This window comes from Cnephaeus nilssonii (genome assembly GCF_951640355.1).
Source record: "Cnephaeus nilssonii genome assembly, chromosome: 2".
Lineage (NCBI taxonomy): Eukaryota > Metazoa > Chordata > Mammalia > Chiroptera > Vespertilionidae > Cnephaeus > Cnephaeus nilssonii.
In genome coordinates this window covers 33446596-33461147 of record NC_137073.1, presented here as the reverse complement: position 1 = coordinate 33461147, position 14552 = coordinate 33446596, and the positions used below count along the sequence as shown (strand labels likewise).

The window sequence follows — 14552 nt, the reverse complement described above, 5'->3', positions numbered from 1 at the left end:
ACCACTTCCTCTCTCACCTTGCTATCTATCCTGCCATGCAGAATTTCTCTTACCTGGCCCTGGGCACAGGCCCCCTTTCCCAGGGCCTGACCCTCCTGCACCTTCTCCAAGATGCCAGTGCTTCTGAGCAACGCCCCCTCAAACCCACCACCACCCCCACCCCCCCATGGAAGAAAACGAGGCCCCTCTCTCATCTTTCACCCCAAGTGAGAAGGTTCTGCCCAGCATTACTTTTGCTAAGAAACAAACAAACACAATAGGTCTTTGTGTTCTCCTTTTCCAAATATGAAATCATAGCATTGAATGTGCTCTTTCATGTAGCACAGGGGCGATCCTGGGGTGCAGGCAGGCGCTGTGGAAAACACGCTCCGAGCACAAACCCAAATGTCAGCCTGGGGAAGAGGGTCCCTGACACCCTGCCCCCACCCCCTTGGCTCTCTCCACCAAAACACGCTGGACGTGCCCACACCTGCCTCTTAGCCGTCTGAATCCCCAGTGAGTAGGCCAGATGACCGCCAGTACCCAGTTCAGTTTGCAGCCTCCCTTTCCCGGTTACTGAACCTCTCTGTTCCTCTCTAAGCTTCCTCCCTAGCCGAATCCAGCCAAGGCCAAGCCTTTCAGGGAGGTGGGGGACCTGTGCGCGCGCGCTCAGGGCAAGGAGGCGCGCAGGCAACTGCAAAACGAAAGGCTTTTATTGGAGAATATCAAGTGGCCCCTTTCAAGGCTGCCGGGGCCTGCCCAACCAGGGCTCTGAGGCCTCCGGCAGGTCGGCGTGGCCACCCCACCCTGCACTCCAGAGGGGGAGGTTTCATTGTCTATGGGGGCTGCTCCCCAGGCTTCGCTGTCCCACCGCCTGCCCGCGGAGGGGTGGCAGCTGGGGGAAGGGGCGACGGGCTGGCCCCTGCCCGTCCAGTGAGAGGGCTGCCGGACATCTGGGCAGGGCTGGTTTCCGATGCAAGGCGGGCGGCTGGACTGGTGGGCGCTCCAGCACGTGTCGGTGGTGGCGCGCGGCGGCCCCTCAGACGTAGTCCTTGCGGTCGTAGGCGGTGCCGGTGCCCGTGCCTGGGCCGGCGGATCGCGGCGCCGAGTAGAGGATCTTGGCGGGCACGTATTTCTTCTCGTGCGGGGGGCACGAGCAGCAGAGCAGCGCGCCCCCCAGCAGCTGCAGCGCCGCAGCCGCCCAGCCCACGTACAGGCCCGAGCCAATCTCGCGCTTCTGCGACTCGGGCACTATCGGGTTGTAGAAATCCTGGACAATGGTGTTGGCCGACCAGGACACCGGCACCAGGGTGAGCAGGGCGGCCAGCAGGAAGAGCACGCCCGCCACGATGGTGATCTTGGCCTTGGCGGTGTCGTCCTGCACGCAGTTGGTGCACTGGGCGCCCACGAGCGCCACGAGGAGCCCAAAGGCACCCAGCAGGATGGCTACCACGATGAGGGCGCGGGCCGCCTGCAGGTCCTGCGGCAGCGCCAGCAGCGAGTCGTACACCTTGCACTGCATCTGGCCGGTGCTCTGCACCACGCAGTTCATCCACAGGCCCTCCCAGGTGATCTGTGCTGTGATGATGCTGCTGCCGATGAAGGCCGTGACCCGCCACATGGGCAGCGCGCAGCACACGATGGTGCCCAGCCAGCCCAGCACGGCCAGCGAGGTGCCCGTGATCTCCAGGCCCATGGACATGGCTGCCGCTCCAAAGCCGGCTCTGCCGGGCGGCTCCGGGTGCAGGGACGACGAGGGGCGCGGCCGCCGGGCCTGGGCGAGAACGGCGGCGCGACGACTGAAGACGCCCCGACGGACGGACCGACGCACCGACGAACCGCGCGCTCGCTAACGGCTCTGCTCTGCCGGCGGCGCCGCGGCTGCGTCCGCACCTGCCTGTGGCTTTGTGGGTGGCGGCGGCGGCGGCGACTGAACTGGCCCGGAGCTGGGGCCGATTGGTCCTCGATCCGGCTCAGGGCTCGGGCGGGGGCGGGAGGGGCGGAGCCGCGTTCTCCCGGACCTGGGGACAGTGACGTGGCCCCTCTTCCCACCTTCGCCGAGGGCCGGGGGAGGAAGGACTGGGCCGGGAGTGGCTCGCGGCGCAGGTGGGGTGTGTGCCGCGAGGGGGCGGGGCCTGGGCTGGAGCCCGGCCCCCCTCGCCGAGTCCCCACTGCTAGGTAACCAATTCCCCTGCAGGTCGGGGTAGGTTGCAAATTACAGGCTGTTTGACTGGTCCCCAGACTCCGCGTTTGGCACGGCCGCGCGGTGAAGGGGGCGCAGCCAGTTGCCCGGGATCCCCGGGGACTGGAAGGGCGGCGTGGGCGTGGCCGCGGGTGTTCGCGGGAGTGAGCGGCGCACCTGCTCCTCCGTCCCCCGGGCCTCCGAGCAGCGCTCGCCACGCCGGATACCCGCCTGATTCAGGCCCAGGGGGTTGCCAGCCCTAGAGAGCTGGACTTTGTAGCCAGGGACCGCCCTCAAAAGCACTCCGAAGACGCCCCTGAGCCAGTGCTGAACTAAAACTCCCCCCACCCCCGCCTAATCCTCAGCTCTAATCCCTCGCAATAACTCTGGATCCCTCACCCAGAGCCCTGTCTTCCCTCCCTCTGGGCTCCAAGTCAGTGCCGAGATTCACCCTAATGAAATGGTGGTGAAAGATTTGATCCGGGCAAAAGTGGGAAGTCAGAGACCTTACCTGCAACCCCTTGCTCCCACACCTGGGCTGTCCCTCCCCTCCACCCGTCCCCTCTCTTCCGCTCGCTCCAGCCCTCGGATCTCCTGGCTCTTCCTCCACTAAACCGCACGCTCCCACTTCCGGCCCCATGGGCATTCCACAATGGGACACGTGCAGATATTCACAAGGCTCATTCCTACCCTTCAGGTTTTTGCTCCCAGCAAGGCCTTCCTTCCCTGACCACATTATTTAAAATTACAACTACTCACTCCACAGTGTTCTGTCCTTTTTTTCACACTTTATATTCTCCTTCGATTTTAACACCACCTGCCATACTCCACATTCCTCTTAGTTATTTTTTTATTCTCTCTCTGCTCCAGCATGTCAGCTCCATTGGGACAGCCAGAATGTCCCCAAACGGGCGAGGATTTCCGCTGGTTTTGTTCACTGCAGTATCTCTAGTGCCTAGAACAGTGCTGGGTACTCACAAGAACGTTGGTTTCATGACTTGAATGAGGGAAGCGCATCACTTTCTTGTGTTCTTGCAACCTTGCCTGCCTAGGCCCTCCTACTGGCATAAATGACTGATAACGGGACACTACTGTGTTTCCTGAACCAGAGGGCTTTGTAATCTGGGAGAAACCAAGCACACTTCCAAGCCAGATAAGAAACCTCATTGAGCCCTGGCCAGTGTTTCTAAGTGGTTAGAGGGTTGGTCCCTCATTGAAGGATCTTAGGTTCAATTACCAGTCAAGGACACTGACCTGGGTTGCAGGTTCACCCCCATTGGGGTGTGTGCAGAAGGCAACCGATAGATGTGTCTCTCTCACATCGATGTTTCTCTCTCTCTCTTTCTCTGTCTCTCTCCCACCCTCCCTCCCTTCTACTTTCTCTCTTTTTAAAAAAATATATTTTTTTATTGATTTCATAGAGGAATGGAGGGGGAGAGATAGAAATATCAATGATGAGAATCATTGATCCGCTGCCTCCTGCACACCCCCTACTGGGGATTGAGCCCACAAACCAGGCATGTGCTCTTGACAGGAATCGAACCTGGGACCCTTCCATCTGCAGGCCAACGCTCTAGCTACTGAGCCAAACTGGCTAGGGCCCTTCTACTTTCTCTAAAAATCAATGGAAAAAATATCCTCAGGTGAAGATTAACAACAACAACAACAAAAGAAACCTCATTGAGTGGGGGATTTTCTGGTTTTCTCCAGATCTCTCAAATCACAGGCATGTAGCTTGTATCCTTTTCTATAAGTGCCAAAGCCCTAGGGCAGTGGTCGGCAAACCGAGGCTCTCGAGCCACATGCGGCTCTTTGGCCCCTTGAGTATTCTAATGCCAATTCTTCAAAATAGACTCGCCCAGGCCCGCGCGAGGTATTTTGTGGAAGAGCCACACTCAAGGGGCCAAAGAGCCTCATGTGGCTTTCGAGCCGCGGTTTGCCGACCACTGCCCTAGGGTGATATAAGAGTAAGGTAGCCCTGGCCAGTTTGGCTCAGTGGATAGAGCATCGGCCTGAGGACTGAAGGGTCCCAGGTTCGATTCTGGTCAAGGGCATGTACCTTGGTTGCAGGCTCCATCCCTGGCCCTGGTCCATTCCTGCAGGGGGCAACCAATTTGATGGGCCTCTCTCACATCTATGTTTCTCTGTCTCTCCCTTTCCCTCCCACTCTCTCTTATAAATCAGTGGAAAAATATCCTTGGTGAGGATTAACCAAGAACAAAAAAAAAAAAACACACAACACAACAACAACAAAGCAGATTTCTAAAAAAAAAAAAGGTAAGGTACACAGGGCCAGATGCCCAGGAAACTAGGGTCCTACTTCTTTCAGGGGCAAAGGTCTTGGGTGGGGCCTGTTGGGGTTGGGCTGGGCAAGGCTGGGAGTGCCCAGCCGGTGCTGGGTGGGGGTTGCCCTGAAGGAAGTTCATAGAGGCTAGGTCCATTTCAGTGGACTGCTGGCTGTTAGTTTCCTGGTTAGTGGGGGTGGCTTTGACCCAGAAGGGAGACAGAACCCCCAGGCAGTGTGGCTGGGCTTAGTGGAGGGCTGAGGTGGGTTCCCCGGTGGTTGTGTCTGAGTGAGGTGCTGTGAGCTCTGTCTCTTGCTGGCTGTGAGGCTGGGGAAAGTCATGTCACCTCTCTTAGGCTCAGTTTCCTTTGTAAAATGAAGAAAATGATGTTTATATGACCACCTCACAGGGTTGTAATGAGAATGGAGGTGATGTAAGCGTATAATTAACCAGAAAACAACCAGGTCAGGACATTCAAATGTGCAGGGAAATTGTGTGGAGAAAGTGTGGGGTTTAGTTGGGCAGACCTGAATTTGCGCTGTCTCTGCTTCTACCAGTCATGTGACCTTGAGAAAGTCCTTTTCCACCTTCAGTCTCAGTTTCCTCTTGTGTGCAGAGGAGGAGTATGTTCTGATCGCTCAGGTCAGGGCAGGGGGTGAGGGGGGTGGGCAGGCAGAAAGAGGTGCTTTGTTCCTGAGCCCGAGTGAGGTGGATCTGCTGGGCAGGGCTGTGAGGAGATGAGGACAGAAAGCTTCATGACCCGGGGCCAAACTTCAGGGACTCTGCAAAAGAAGACTTTGGCTCTGGGCAAAACAGCTCCAATTCGTTTTTTTGTGTTCTTGCAACCTTGGCTTAATATCTACCATGGCTCCTTACAAACCAATAATAAAAAGACAACCCAATTAGAAAATTGTCAGAGAATCTAAATAGACATTGAGGATAGACAAAGATGATATACAAATGGCCAAAAGCACATGAAAAGATGTTCGACACCATTAGTCATTAGAGAAATGCAAAGCAAAACCGCAGAGATACCGCTTCTCCCTCATGAGGATGAGAATCAGAAAGAGGGTGTGGAGAAACTGGAACCCTCCTATGATGCTGGTGGGCATGTAGAGCATTGCAGTTGCTCCTGAAAACAGTCTTTTTCTCAAAAGGTAGAGTTACCATATGACCCAGCCATTCTATTACTTACCCAAGAGAAACGAAAACGTGTTGAAACAAAATATTTGTACAGAAATGTTCATAGAAGGATCCTATATAATAAAAGCCTAATATTCAAATTGTCCCCTCTGGCGGTTGTTCCACCGGGAGAAGGGGAGTTCTGCAGCTGTGTTGAGGTTGGGCAGGAGTTGGTAGAGAAGGATTTAGCTGGTGGAGGTGACAAGGTGTATTTGGGTAGAATGGTGTGTGTGTGTGTGTGTGTGTGTGTGTGATTCCAAGGAGCAAAGGGCTAAGAAGAGAGGAATTGAAAGAAGAGTGCCCAGCCGAAACCGGTTTGGCTCAGTGGATAGAGCGTCGGCCTGCGGACTCAAGGGTCCCAGGTTCGATTCCGGTCAAGGGCATGTACCTTGGTTGCGGGCAAATCCCCGGTGGGGGTTGTGCAGGAGGCAGCTGGTCGATGTTTCTCTCTCATCGATGTTTCTGGCTCTCTATCCCTCTCTCTTCCTCTCTGTAAAAAATCAATAAAAAAATATATTAAAAAAAAAAAGAAGAGTGCCCACAGCTAGGAAATTGGTCCATTTCCTATCTCCTGCCAAGCGTTCAATCCCCAAGAAGTAGCCATCAGGATTTTGTGCAAACATGTATTTCTTTAAAAATAAATTTTTTTAAAATTGATTTCAGAGAGGAAGGAAGAAGGAGAGAGAGATAGAAACATCAATGATGAGAGAGAATCATTGATTGGCTGCCTCCTGCACCCCCCACCCCCACTGGGGATCGAGCCCACAACCTGGGCATGTGCCCTTGACTGGAATCAAAACCAGGACCCTTCAGTCCACAGGCTGACGCTCTATCCACTGAGCCAAACCTGTTAGGGCGAACATGTATTTATTTCCATGGACTAAATGTCTAGGAATGCAAATTCTGGTTGTTGCATGTTTAGCTTTTAAAGAAACTACCATCCTTGTTCTCCGGAGTTGCTCCCAGCAAGACCTTCCCATTGTACATACCCACCAGCGACCTCGGTTCTCAGTATCCTCGCCCGCATTGGGTATAGTTTACTTTCATCACCTGCTAGGTGTGCAGTGGTATCTCACTGTGGTTTTAATTTGCAGCTCCTTTGTGACTAATGATGTTAAACATCTTTGCCTGTGCTTGTTTGCTTATTTGAAGAAGATGTCTGTATATCTTCTTCATTGAAATGTGTCTTTATGCCTTTTGTCCATGTTCTAATTGGATTCCTTGCTTTTTAAAAAATTCTTGAGTTTTGAGAGTTCTTTATATATATCCTATGTAGTAATCCTTTGTTGAATGTGTGGCTAGCAAATATTCTCCCACTCGATAGCTTGTCCTTTTGTCCTCTTAACAGGTCTTCCACAGAGCAAAAACTGTATGTTTTATTTTATATATTTATCCTGAATCCTGTGGCTTTGCTGAACTCATTTATTTTGGGAGCTTTTTGTAGATTTCTTGGGATTTTCTAGAGAGCCAGTCATAGTAATTCTTTTGGGTAGATCTGCTTGTGACATATTCCCTTAATTGTCCTTTTTCCGTAAATGTCTTGATTTTCTTTATTCCTGAGAAATATTTTCACTGAATATGGGATTCTAGGTTCTTTTCTTTCAGCACTTGAAAAACATTGTGCCATTTCCTTCTGGCCTCCATGATATGTGATTATAAATTTGTTGCCATTCTAATTGTCTTCCCTTGTAAGTAAGACGTTATTTATCTGTGGCTGCTCTTAAGATCCCCCCGCCCCTGGCCCCCCGTCTTTTGTTTTAAGAAGTTTGATCATGATATTTCTTAGTGTGCATTTCTTTGGGTTTAATCAGTTTGAGATTTGTTTAGCTTCTTGAATCGGTAGGTTTATGTGTCTTGCCAAATTTGGGGAGTTTTCAGTTATTATTTCTTCAAGTATTTTTCTAGCTTTGCCCTCTTTATCCTTTCCTTCGGGGACTCTGATGGCACAAATGTTAGATGTTTGTTATAGTCCCACAGTTACCTGAGGCTCTGTTATTTTTAATTTTTTTTCCTCGGTCTATTTTAACTCTGTTGTTCAGATTGAGTAATTTCTATTGTTCTATCTTTCAGCTCATTCATTCTTTCCTCGTCTCCCTTCTCCTCTTTTTTTAAATTCATCTATTTTTTCCTTTTTATTGAATTTATTGGGGTGACACTGGTTAACAAAATTGTACAAGTTTCAGGTACACAATTCTATAACACATCATCCGTACACTGTATTGTGTGTTTACCGCCCTCCTCCCTTCTGCTCTTGTGCCATCTGCTGAGTTTTTTATTTCAGTTCTAAACTTTCTATTGGTTCTTCTTTATATCTCTTATTTTTTTTCTAAATTTTTCTATTTTCCATTTGCTTCAAGTGCATTCATAATTACTCTTGTAATCATTTTGATCATGGTTGGTTTAAAATTATCTTTGTCAGGCAATTCTATTCTCTGTCATCTTGGTGTTGGCATCTATTTTCATTCAGTTTGAGATCTTTCTGGTTCTTAGTCAGATGAGTGATTTTTAGTGGGATCCTGGGCAGTTTTGTATTATGTTCCCAAAGTCTAAATCTTACTTAAACCTTCTGTTCTATTTTGACACTACAGGAGAAGGGCGAGGGGCTTCCTTATATTGCCAGGTAGAAGTAGAAGCCTTGATTGACACCTGGGGCAAGGGAGGAAGGTGGTTCCTTGTTATTGCTAAATAGGGGTGGGAGTTCCAGCTCCCCAGATGGTTTCCACTGATTGCATGGTTTGGGTGGCTTCCTATGATTCCCACCCAGTGGGGAGTGGGTGTGGTGCCTTTTACTATCAGGCAGGTATAGAAGGCTAGACTTACCACGTGGTCTCCAGTCACTGTGGGGGCGGGGGTTGTGACACCACCCTGGTGGGGGTGTTGGTGTGCTTTGTTACAGCCTCTACTAGGATGGAGATCCAGTTTCTGCACCTGACCTTTGTGGTGTGGGCTGGGTGGGGCCACAGTTTTTTCTCTGGTCCTTGGCTAGAGGAGAGTGGTTATTGTCTGAAAGTTTTCTGTGTTTCTGGTCTGCCCCCCTCTTTTGGTTCTTTGACTAGAGAAAACAGGTTTTCGTTGGGACTTTTTTTGTCTGTGCCCATTGGTGTCTCTCAGTTGCCTGCTTCTTCAGTTCCGAGTCTGGGATGTATGAGGGAAAAAGAAAACCCGAGCCACTCACCGTGTGCCACGAGGAGCCTGAAGGTGGCCGCAGGATGGTGACAACGATGAGGGTGTCACACCTCTTTGGGTCTAGACTCTTTGGGTCTAGTCCCTACCTGGTTTGCCTTCCCTCCAGTTTCAATCTCCTCTTGTTTGTTGTATCTATACAGTCCCGGGTTTTTGCCTACTCCCTTTTCTTGAAAGTGGAAGTCCCCCACCTACTGCCTTTCACTTGGCTCCTCGCATGCATTTTTGTTTCCCATTCGACTCTTGTAACCACTTGAGTTTGAGACCCCTGGCTTAAGCTTTGGAGTTAAATGTTTTGGCCCTGGGTTCCCTACTTGCAACCAAAACGAGAAACAGGAAAGGAAAGAAACTCAAGGGAACCTCAATTGGGATTGGCTGGGGCTGCGGACTGCAGGGGAGAGAGGAGTGGGAGACCTTGGGTCCCTGCCCCTCCGGGGTCTTGTGTCCTCACCCCACTAAGCCTCCCTTCCAGGGAATGGAGGGTAGTAACCGCTGTTGACTTCTAAGTTTATTTAAACCTTGGGGACCTTATCATATCTTCATCCAAACAGCACGAAGTTAAACAAAGCAGCTTTTGAGGCCCAAGGAGAAAGAAGTTGATTTAAGATAGGGCCCTATCAGAGGTTACTCAACCCTTATTGCCTCGCGCCTTATCACTGACAGAGGCCACGTTCCCCTGGTAGGGCAGTCCTAACACTGTGTGTCCTGACTCTGAGCTCCGACTCAAAGGAACATCTCGCTGCTGGAGGGGCTCAAATAGCATTGTGTCCTCTAAGCAATCTTGTGGGTGCTTTCTTCCCCAGCCAGCCTGGTGTCTGTTCAATGGGCTTGTGACCACAGTGGTTACTGTGGCAGGAAAGGAAGCATGCAAGGCTTTGTCTGACCAGGCCTGACCCGAGTGCCCACTGGCAGCAAAATAGTACCGATCCCGAATCCAGTAGGGACCAGTCAGGCTCAGTCCTTCCCAGTTGTGAGGTCATCGGTAATTTGTCTATACCTCAGAAGGTGCTTATGTGGGGTGTGAATTTGGTTTACTTGTGTATCATGCTTCTGCCAGGACCACCATTCATGAACTTGCTAATGTTTCATATGCGGTTCTGGTGAATGCTGAAGCTGCCTCACAGCGGGAGACGTATTGGGTGATGTCCTGCTCTCCCCATGAACCCCATCTAGAAGCCGCTGGCCTTGCAGGATGATGAAATGGCTTTGGGAAGGTAGCCCTGACTCCTCCTGGGAGACAGCAGTGGGAGGCTGGACTGCCGTGTCGCAGATGCTCTCAGGCCCTGTGCTGTTTCTCCTGGAGGCCGAACACATGAGCATTACAGACTTCCTCCTCCCCTGGTCTGCTCAAGGGGCTTTAATAATTGTGCCAGATTTCCCTCCTGGCCCATCTCACTTACCAGAAGGAGGAAGAATGGCTTGCTGAGGGAAAGACCATGCAGCTAGAACAGGGATAGAAGAGAGGTTTTGTGGGCAGTTTCTAGAAGATCTGCTTAGCCAGTTGTGGGGTGGAAGGTGAGAAGAGAGGACAGGAAAGGACGCTCTCACCTTTGGTGCAGTAGACCACATATTTTGATACCTTTGACATCTTTTTATTTTTTAATATATCTTTTTTATTTTATTTCAGAAAAGAAGGGAGAGGGAGAGATAGAAACATCAACAATGAGAGAAGCATTGATCGGCTGCCTCCTGCATGCCCCACACCAGGAATCGAGTCTGCAACTGGCATGTGCCCTGACTGGGAATCTAACAGTGACCTCCTGGTTCATAGGTTGACATCCAACCACTGAGCCACACTGGCCGGGCCCTTTGACATCTTTCTAAAGACAAGGGTGGGGTGGGGGTTCTTATGCATTTTTTAGGTCATCCTTTGTGAATGTGACTGGGATGCATTAGGTCTCTAGGATCTCAATGTTATCTGTGGACCCAGGCAGGAACTGATAAAACATTCACAGAAAACATTCTCCCCTCCCCCTTAACCCCTAGGGGCAGGACTGCCAAGGTCTGGGAGGCCCAGGAATGAAGACAAAGTCATCTGGGTGGGAGAAGAGTGCTGGAGCAACACTGAAATGTTGAGTGAAGGAGGGAAGGCATAAGCTGGGATCTGTGTAGAAACCAAGATGGCAGCCCACCTTCTTGCTGCTAGACTGTAAAATTGCCTCGCTCCCTTTTACATATTTTTAAAACGATGAGATATTTCAAACATATGGGAAAGTATAAAGAATAATATAAGAAACACCCATGAGATCCCACCACACTCAGATTTAACAAGTATTATTCTGCTGCAGGCTCTTTGTACCCCTGCCTTTTCCCATTCACCTGTTTTCCTCCAGGTAACACTAGCCTGAAGTTGATGTGTCATCACCTTGTTCAAGTTTTTATAATTTTGCTGCTTAGGTATATATTCATTCACAATACATAGTGCTATCTTGTGCATCAAACATTATTACATAGATGGTCTTATGTTCTACATATTGGACAATTTGTTTTTTCTGTCGACTGTATGTTTTCAAAATTTATCCATCTATCTATATATATATAAAAGCCTAAGTGGCCGAAACCGGTTTGGCTCAGTGGATAGAGCGTCGGCCTGCAGACTCAAGGGTCCCAGGTTCGATTCCGGTCAAGGGCATGTACCTTGGTTGCGGGCACATCCCTAGTAGGGGGTGTGCAAGAGGCAGCTGATCGATATTTCTCTCTCATCGATGTTTCTAACTCTCTATCCCTCTCTCTTCCTCCCTGTAAAAAATCAATAAAATATATTAAAAAAAAAAAAGCCTAAGCGACCATTATGACCGAACAACTGGAACGACTGGTTGATCAGTCGCTATGATACACACTGACCACCAGGGGGCAGACGCTCAATGCAGGAGCTTGCCCCTGGTGGTCAGTGCGCTCCCACAGCCAACCTCCTGCAGCCCCTCCCCACCGCTGGCCCACCTCCTGGCATCCCTCCCCCCACTGGCCGGCCCCCCTAATAGGCCTCATCACCGGCCAGGCCAAGGGACCCCACCCGTGCACGACTTCGTGCACCAGGCCTCTAGTGTTTATATAAGAAGCTCTGGTTCGTTTATTGTACCTGCTGCATAGTATTTCCTTGTGTGAGTAGGCCACAGTTTATATCTGTTCTCTTGATGAACATTTGGATTGTTTACAATGGTTTTACTATTACAAATAAGATATGACACATGGCCTTGTAAATGCCTCCAGGTGCATATGCGTGAGAGTTTCTCTAGAAGTAAACTTGCCGGATCACTGGGTGGTATACACACCTTACCAGGTATTGCCAAATGATTCTCTAAAATTGTTGTGTTGACACCTCCTCCAGCATGTTGAGGAGTTCCTATTGCTATACATCTTTGCCAATACTTGGTAGCACCAGACTTTTCATTGTTTTTGTCATTCTGTGGGTGTCAAGTGGTATCTTATTATTGTTTTAATTTGTATTTCTCTGGTTATCAGTCACATTGAACATCTTTTCATTTGTTTATTGTTTGTTTCAATGTTTTCTTCATGAGCTTCTTCTTTATGGCATTTCCCTAATTTTCTATTGGAATATTTGTCTTTTTTTAAAAAATATATTCTATTGATTTTTTACAGAGAGGAAGGGAGAGAGATAGAGAGTTAGAAACATCGATGAGAGAGAAACATCGATCAGCTGCCTCCTGCACACCTCCTACTGGGGATGTGCCTGCAACCAAGGTACATGCCCTTGACCGGAATCGAACCTGGGACCTTTCAGTCCGCTGGCTGACACTCTATCCACTGAGCCAAACCAGTTAGGGCTGTTTGTCTTTTTGTTGTTGATTTATGGAATTTATATGTTCTGAGTATCAATCATTTGTTGGTGATATGGGTTGCAAATATCTTCTCTAAGACTATGGCTTATGTTTTACCATTTTATGATTATCTTCTTTTTTAAAACATATTTTTACTGATTTCAGAGAGGAAGGGAGAGGGAGAGATAAAAACATCAATGATGAGAGAGAATCATTGACTGGCTGCCTCCTGCATGCCCCCTACTGGGGATCGAGCCTGCAACCCGGGCATGTGCCGTGACTGGGAATTGAACCCGGGACCTCTTGGTCCATGGGACAACGCTCAATCCACTGAGCCACCACATCCGGGCTTATGTTATTTTTTTTGAGGTATAAAATACATTCAGCCCCTGCCCTGGGAAGCCTCCGTCTGGAGCGGAAGTGTGGAGGAATCACACATACCGGAAGCTGCCAAACAAGCCAGCAGATGCCACACACTGGGAGCTTTGGCTCCCTAACTGGTGCTAAGCTGCTCTGACAGGAATGTGGGATCCGGGGCTTCCTGGAGGGGTGATTTTGCAGCCAGCTTTTCGGTACATAGACACCTGGGCTGGGACACCAAGCTTTATGTGTGTACTGAAACCCGGCCTCCAGGAGGGAACATGTTGGGAGCAGGAGACAGTGAAGGCACCTCAGGTTCTTTGGTGACAAAGTACCCGGCCCTAGGTTAAAACCCAGTTTGTACTTTCCCCCTGAGCAGGGAGGCCCCTGGGATATGCCCCCACCCCAACTGGCATCCCCTCTACCTCTGCTGCCTGTCTCCTTCCCCCTCTTGCCCCAGGGAGCCTCTTCAACGGGCCAGCGGAGAAGCGAAACTGGTTCTGGAGCCGGCGAGAGTGTGGGTGGCCCCGGTCTGCTGTGCCCGTGAGCCGGTCTTGGTGTTCCCTGGGTGGCGTGCTTTGTGGGGGGCTTCGTGGTGGACTGTCCTCTGCTCTCTGACTGGGTGCTTGCACGTGCCTGTGTGTGGTGGGTGTTTCTTTCTGGGCGAGGGTGGCTGTGTTCGGAATTAGTGCGTGTGTGGGTGTGTGTCTGTGTGGGTTTGTGCGTGTGTGTTTCTCTTCCAGGTGTCCACAGTTCTGGGCATGGCCCGCCCCTCCCTGTGGGAAGGGTGGGAGTTGTGAGGTGAGAGGCCACGGGAGGGTGGAGCTGCTGTTCTCGGACTGGCCTGGTTGGCTGCTTCTGGGTAATTCCCAGCCTCGGAGGTGTCCTGGAGCCTGGAAGAGAAGAATGAGTCACTCCCCGCTCCCCACCGGCCCCAGAGAAACTGCTTCCCCGTCCCCAGGGCCAGGTTTCACCAGGAGCCACAAGAGCCATAAAGAGGCCCTCCCCAAGCTTCTTCCGTGTTCAGGCTTCAGGCGGGCCTGCGGACACTGAGCCTGGGCTGCCTCCAGGCTGTGCCAAGGGTGCCGCTCAGATGTGACCAAGCCCCTCTGAAGCGAGGTGGTCTGAGATTGCCCCCACGGGACTTGCCTGGCCGACTGGTCCGGGTCCTCAGCCTCCTCTGCCCACGCTGAGCACCTCCCTCTGAGAGTCTCTCCCTCCCAGAGTCCTCACGCCCCTTGCTGAAGCCCCTCCCGCCACGGAGTCTCCTTCCCCTCGGTGCCTGGTCTCCTCACTCAGCTCTCTTCCCCCCCTGAAGGGCCAGGGGCGGGTGTGGGTGAAATCAGGAGCAGGAGCTCGGTGAGGGACCTGGTGCTGAGAGAGGGGAAGGAGCTCAGGGTGGGGCCTGGGAGCCGGCGGCTTGTCCTTGGCCTGGCTGGCTCTCCCACATGATGAGCGTGTGGGCCGGGGTTTCACATCTTCCCAGGCCTACGTGGGCCTGGCTGTGATTGAGGGGACTTCTACTCTTCCTCCTACGCTGGGAGGAGGAAGAGTAGAAGTGCCACTATCCCCGGGGCTCCAGGGCAGCACCTGCCTCTCCTC

General features: G+C 51.2%; 1 protein-coding gene across 1 annotated transcript; it reads right to left on the bottom strand.

Annotated features, from left to right (window-relative positions):
- Nucleotides 1-671: 671 nt before the first annotated feature.
- CLDN3 (claudin 3) lies at nucleotides 672-2147 on the bottom strand. The gene has a single exon (XM_079795523.1). It carries the CDS (start codon nucleotides 1679-1681, stop codon nucleotides 1019-1021), a length of 663 nt encoding a protein of 220 aa, XP_079651649.1. The 5' UTR covers nucleotides 1682-2147; the 3' UTR covers nucleotides 672-1018.
- Nucleotides 2148-14552: the final 12405 nt, after the last annotated feature.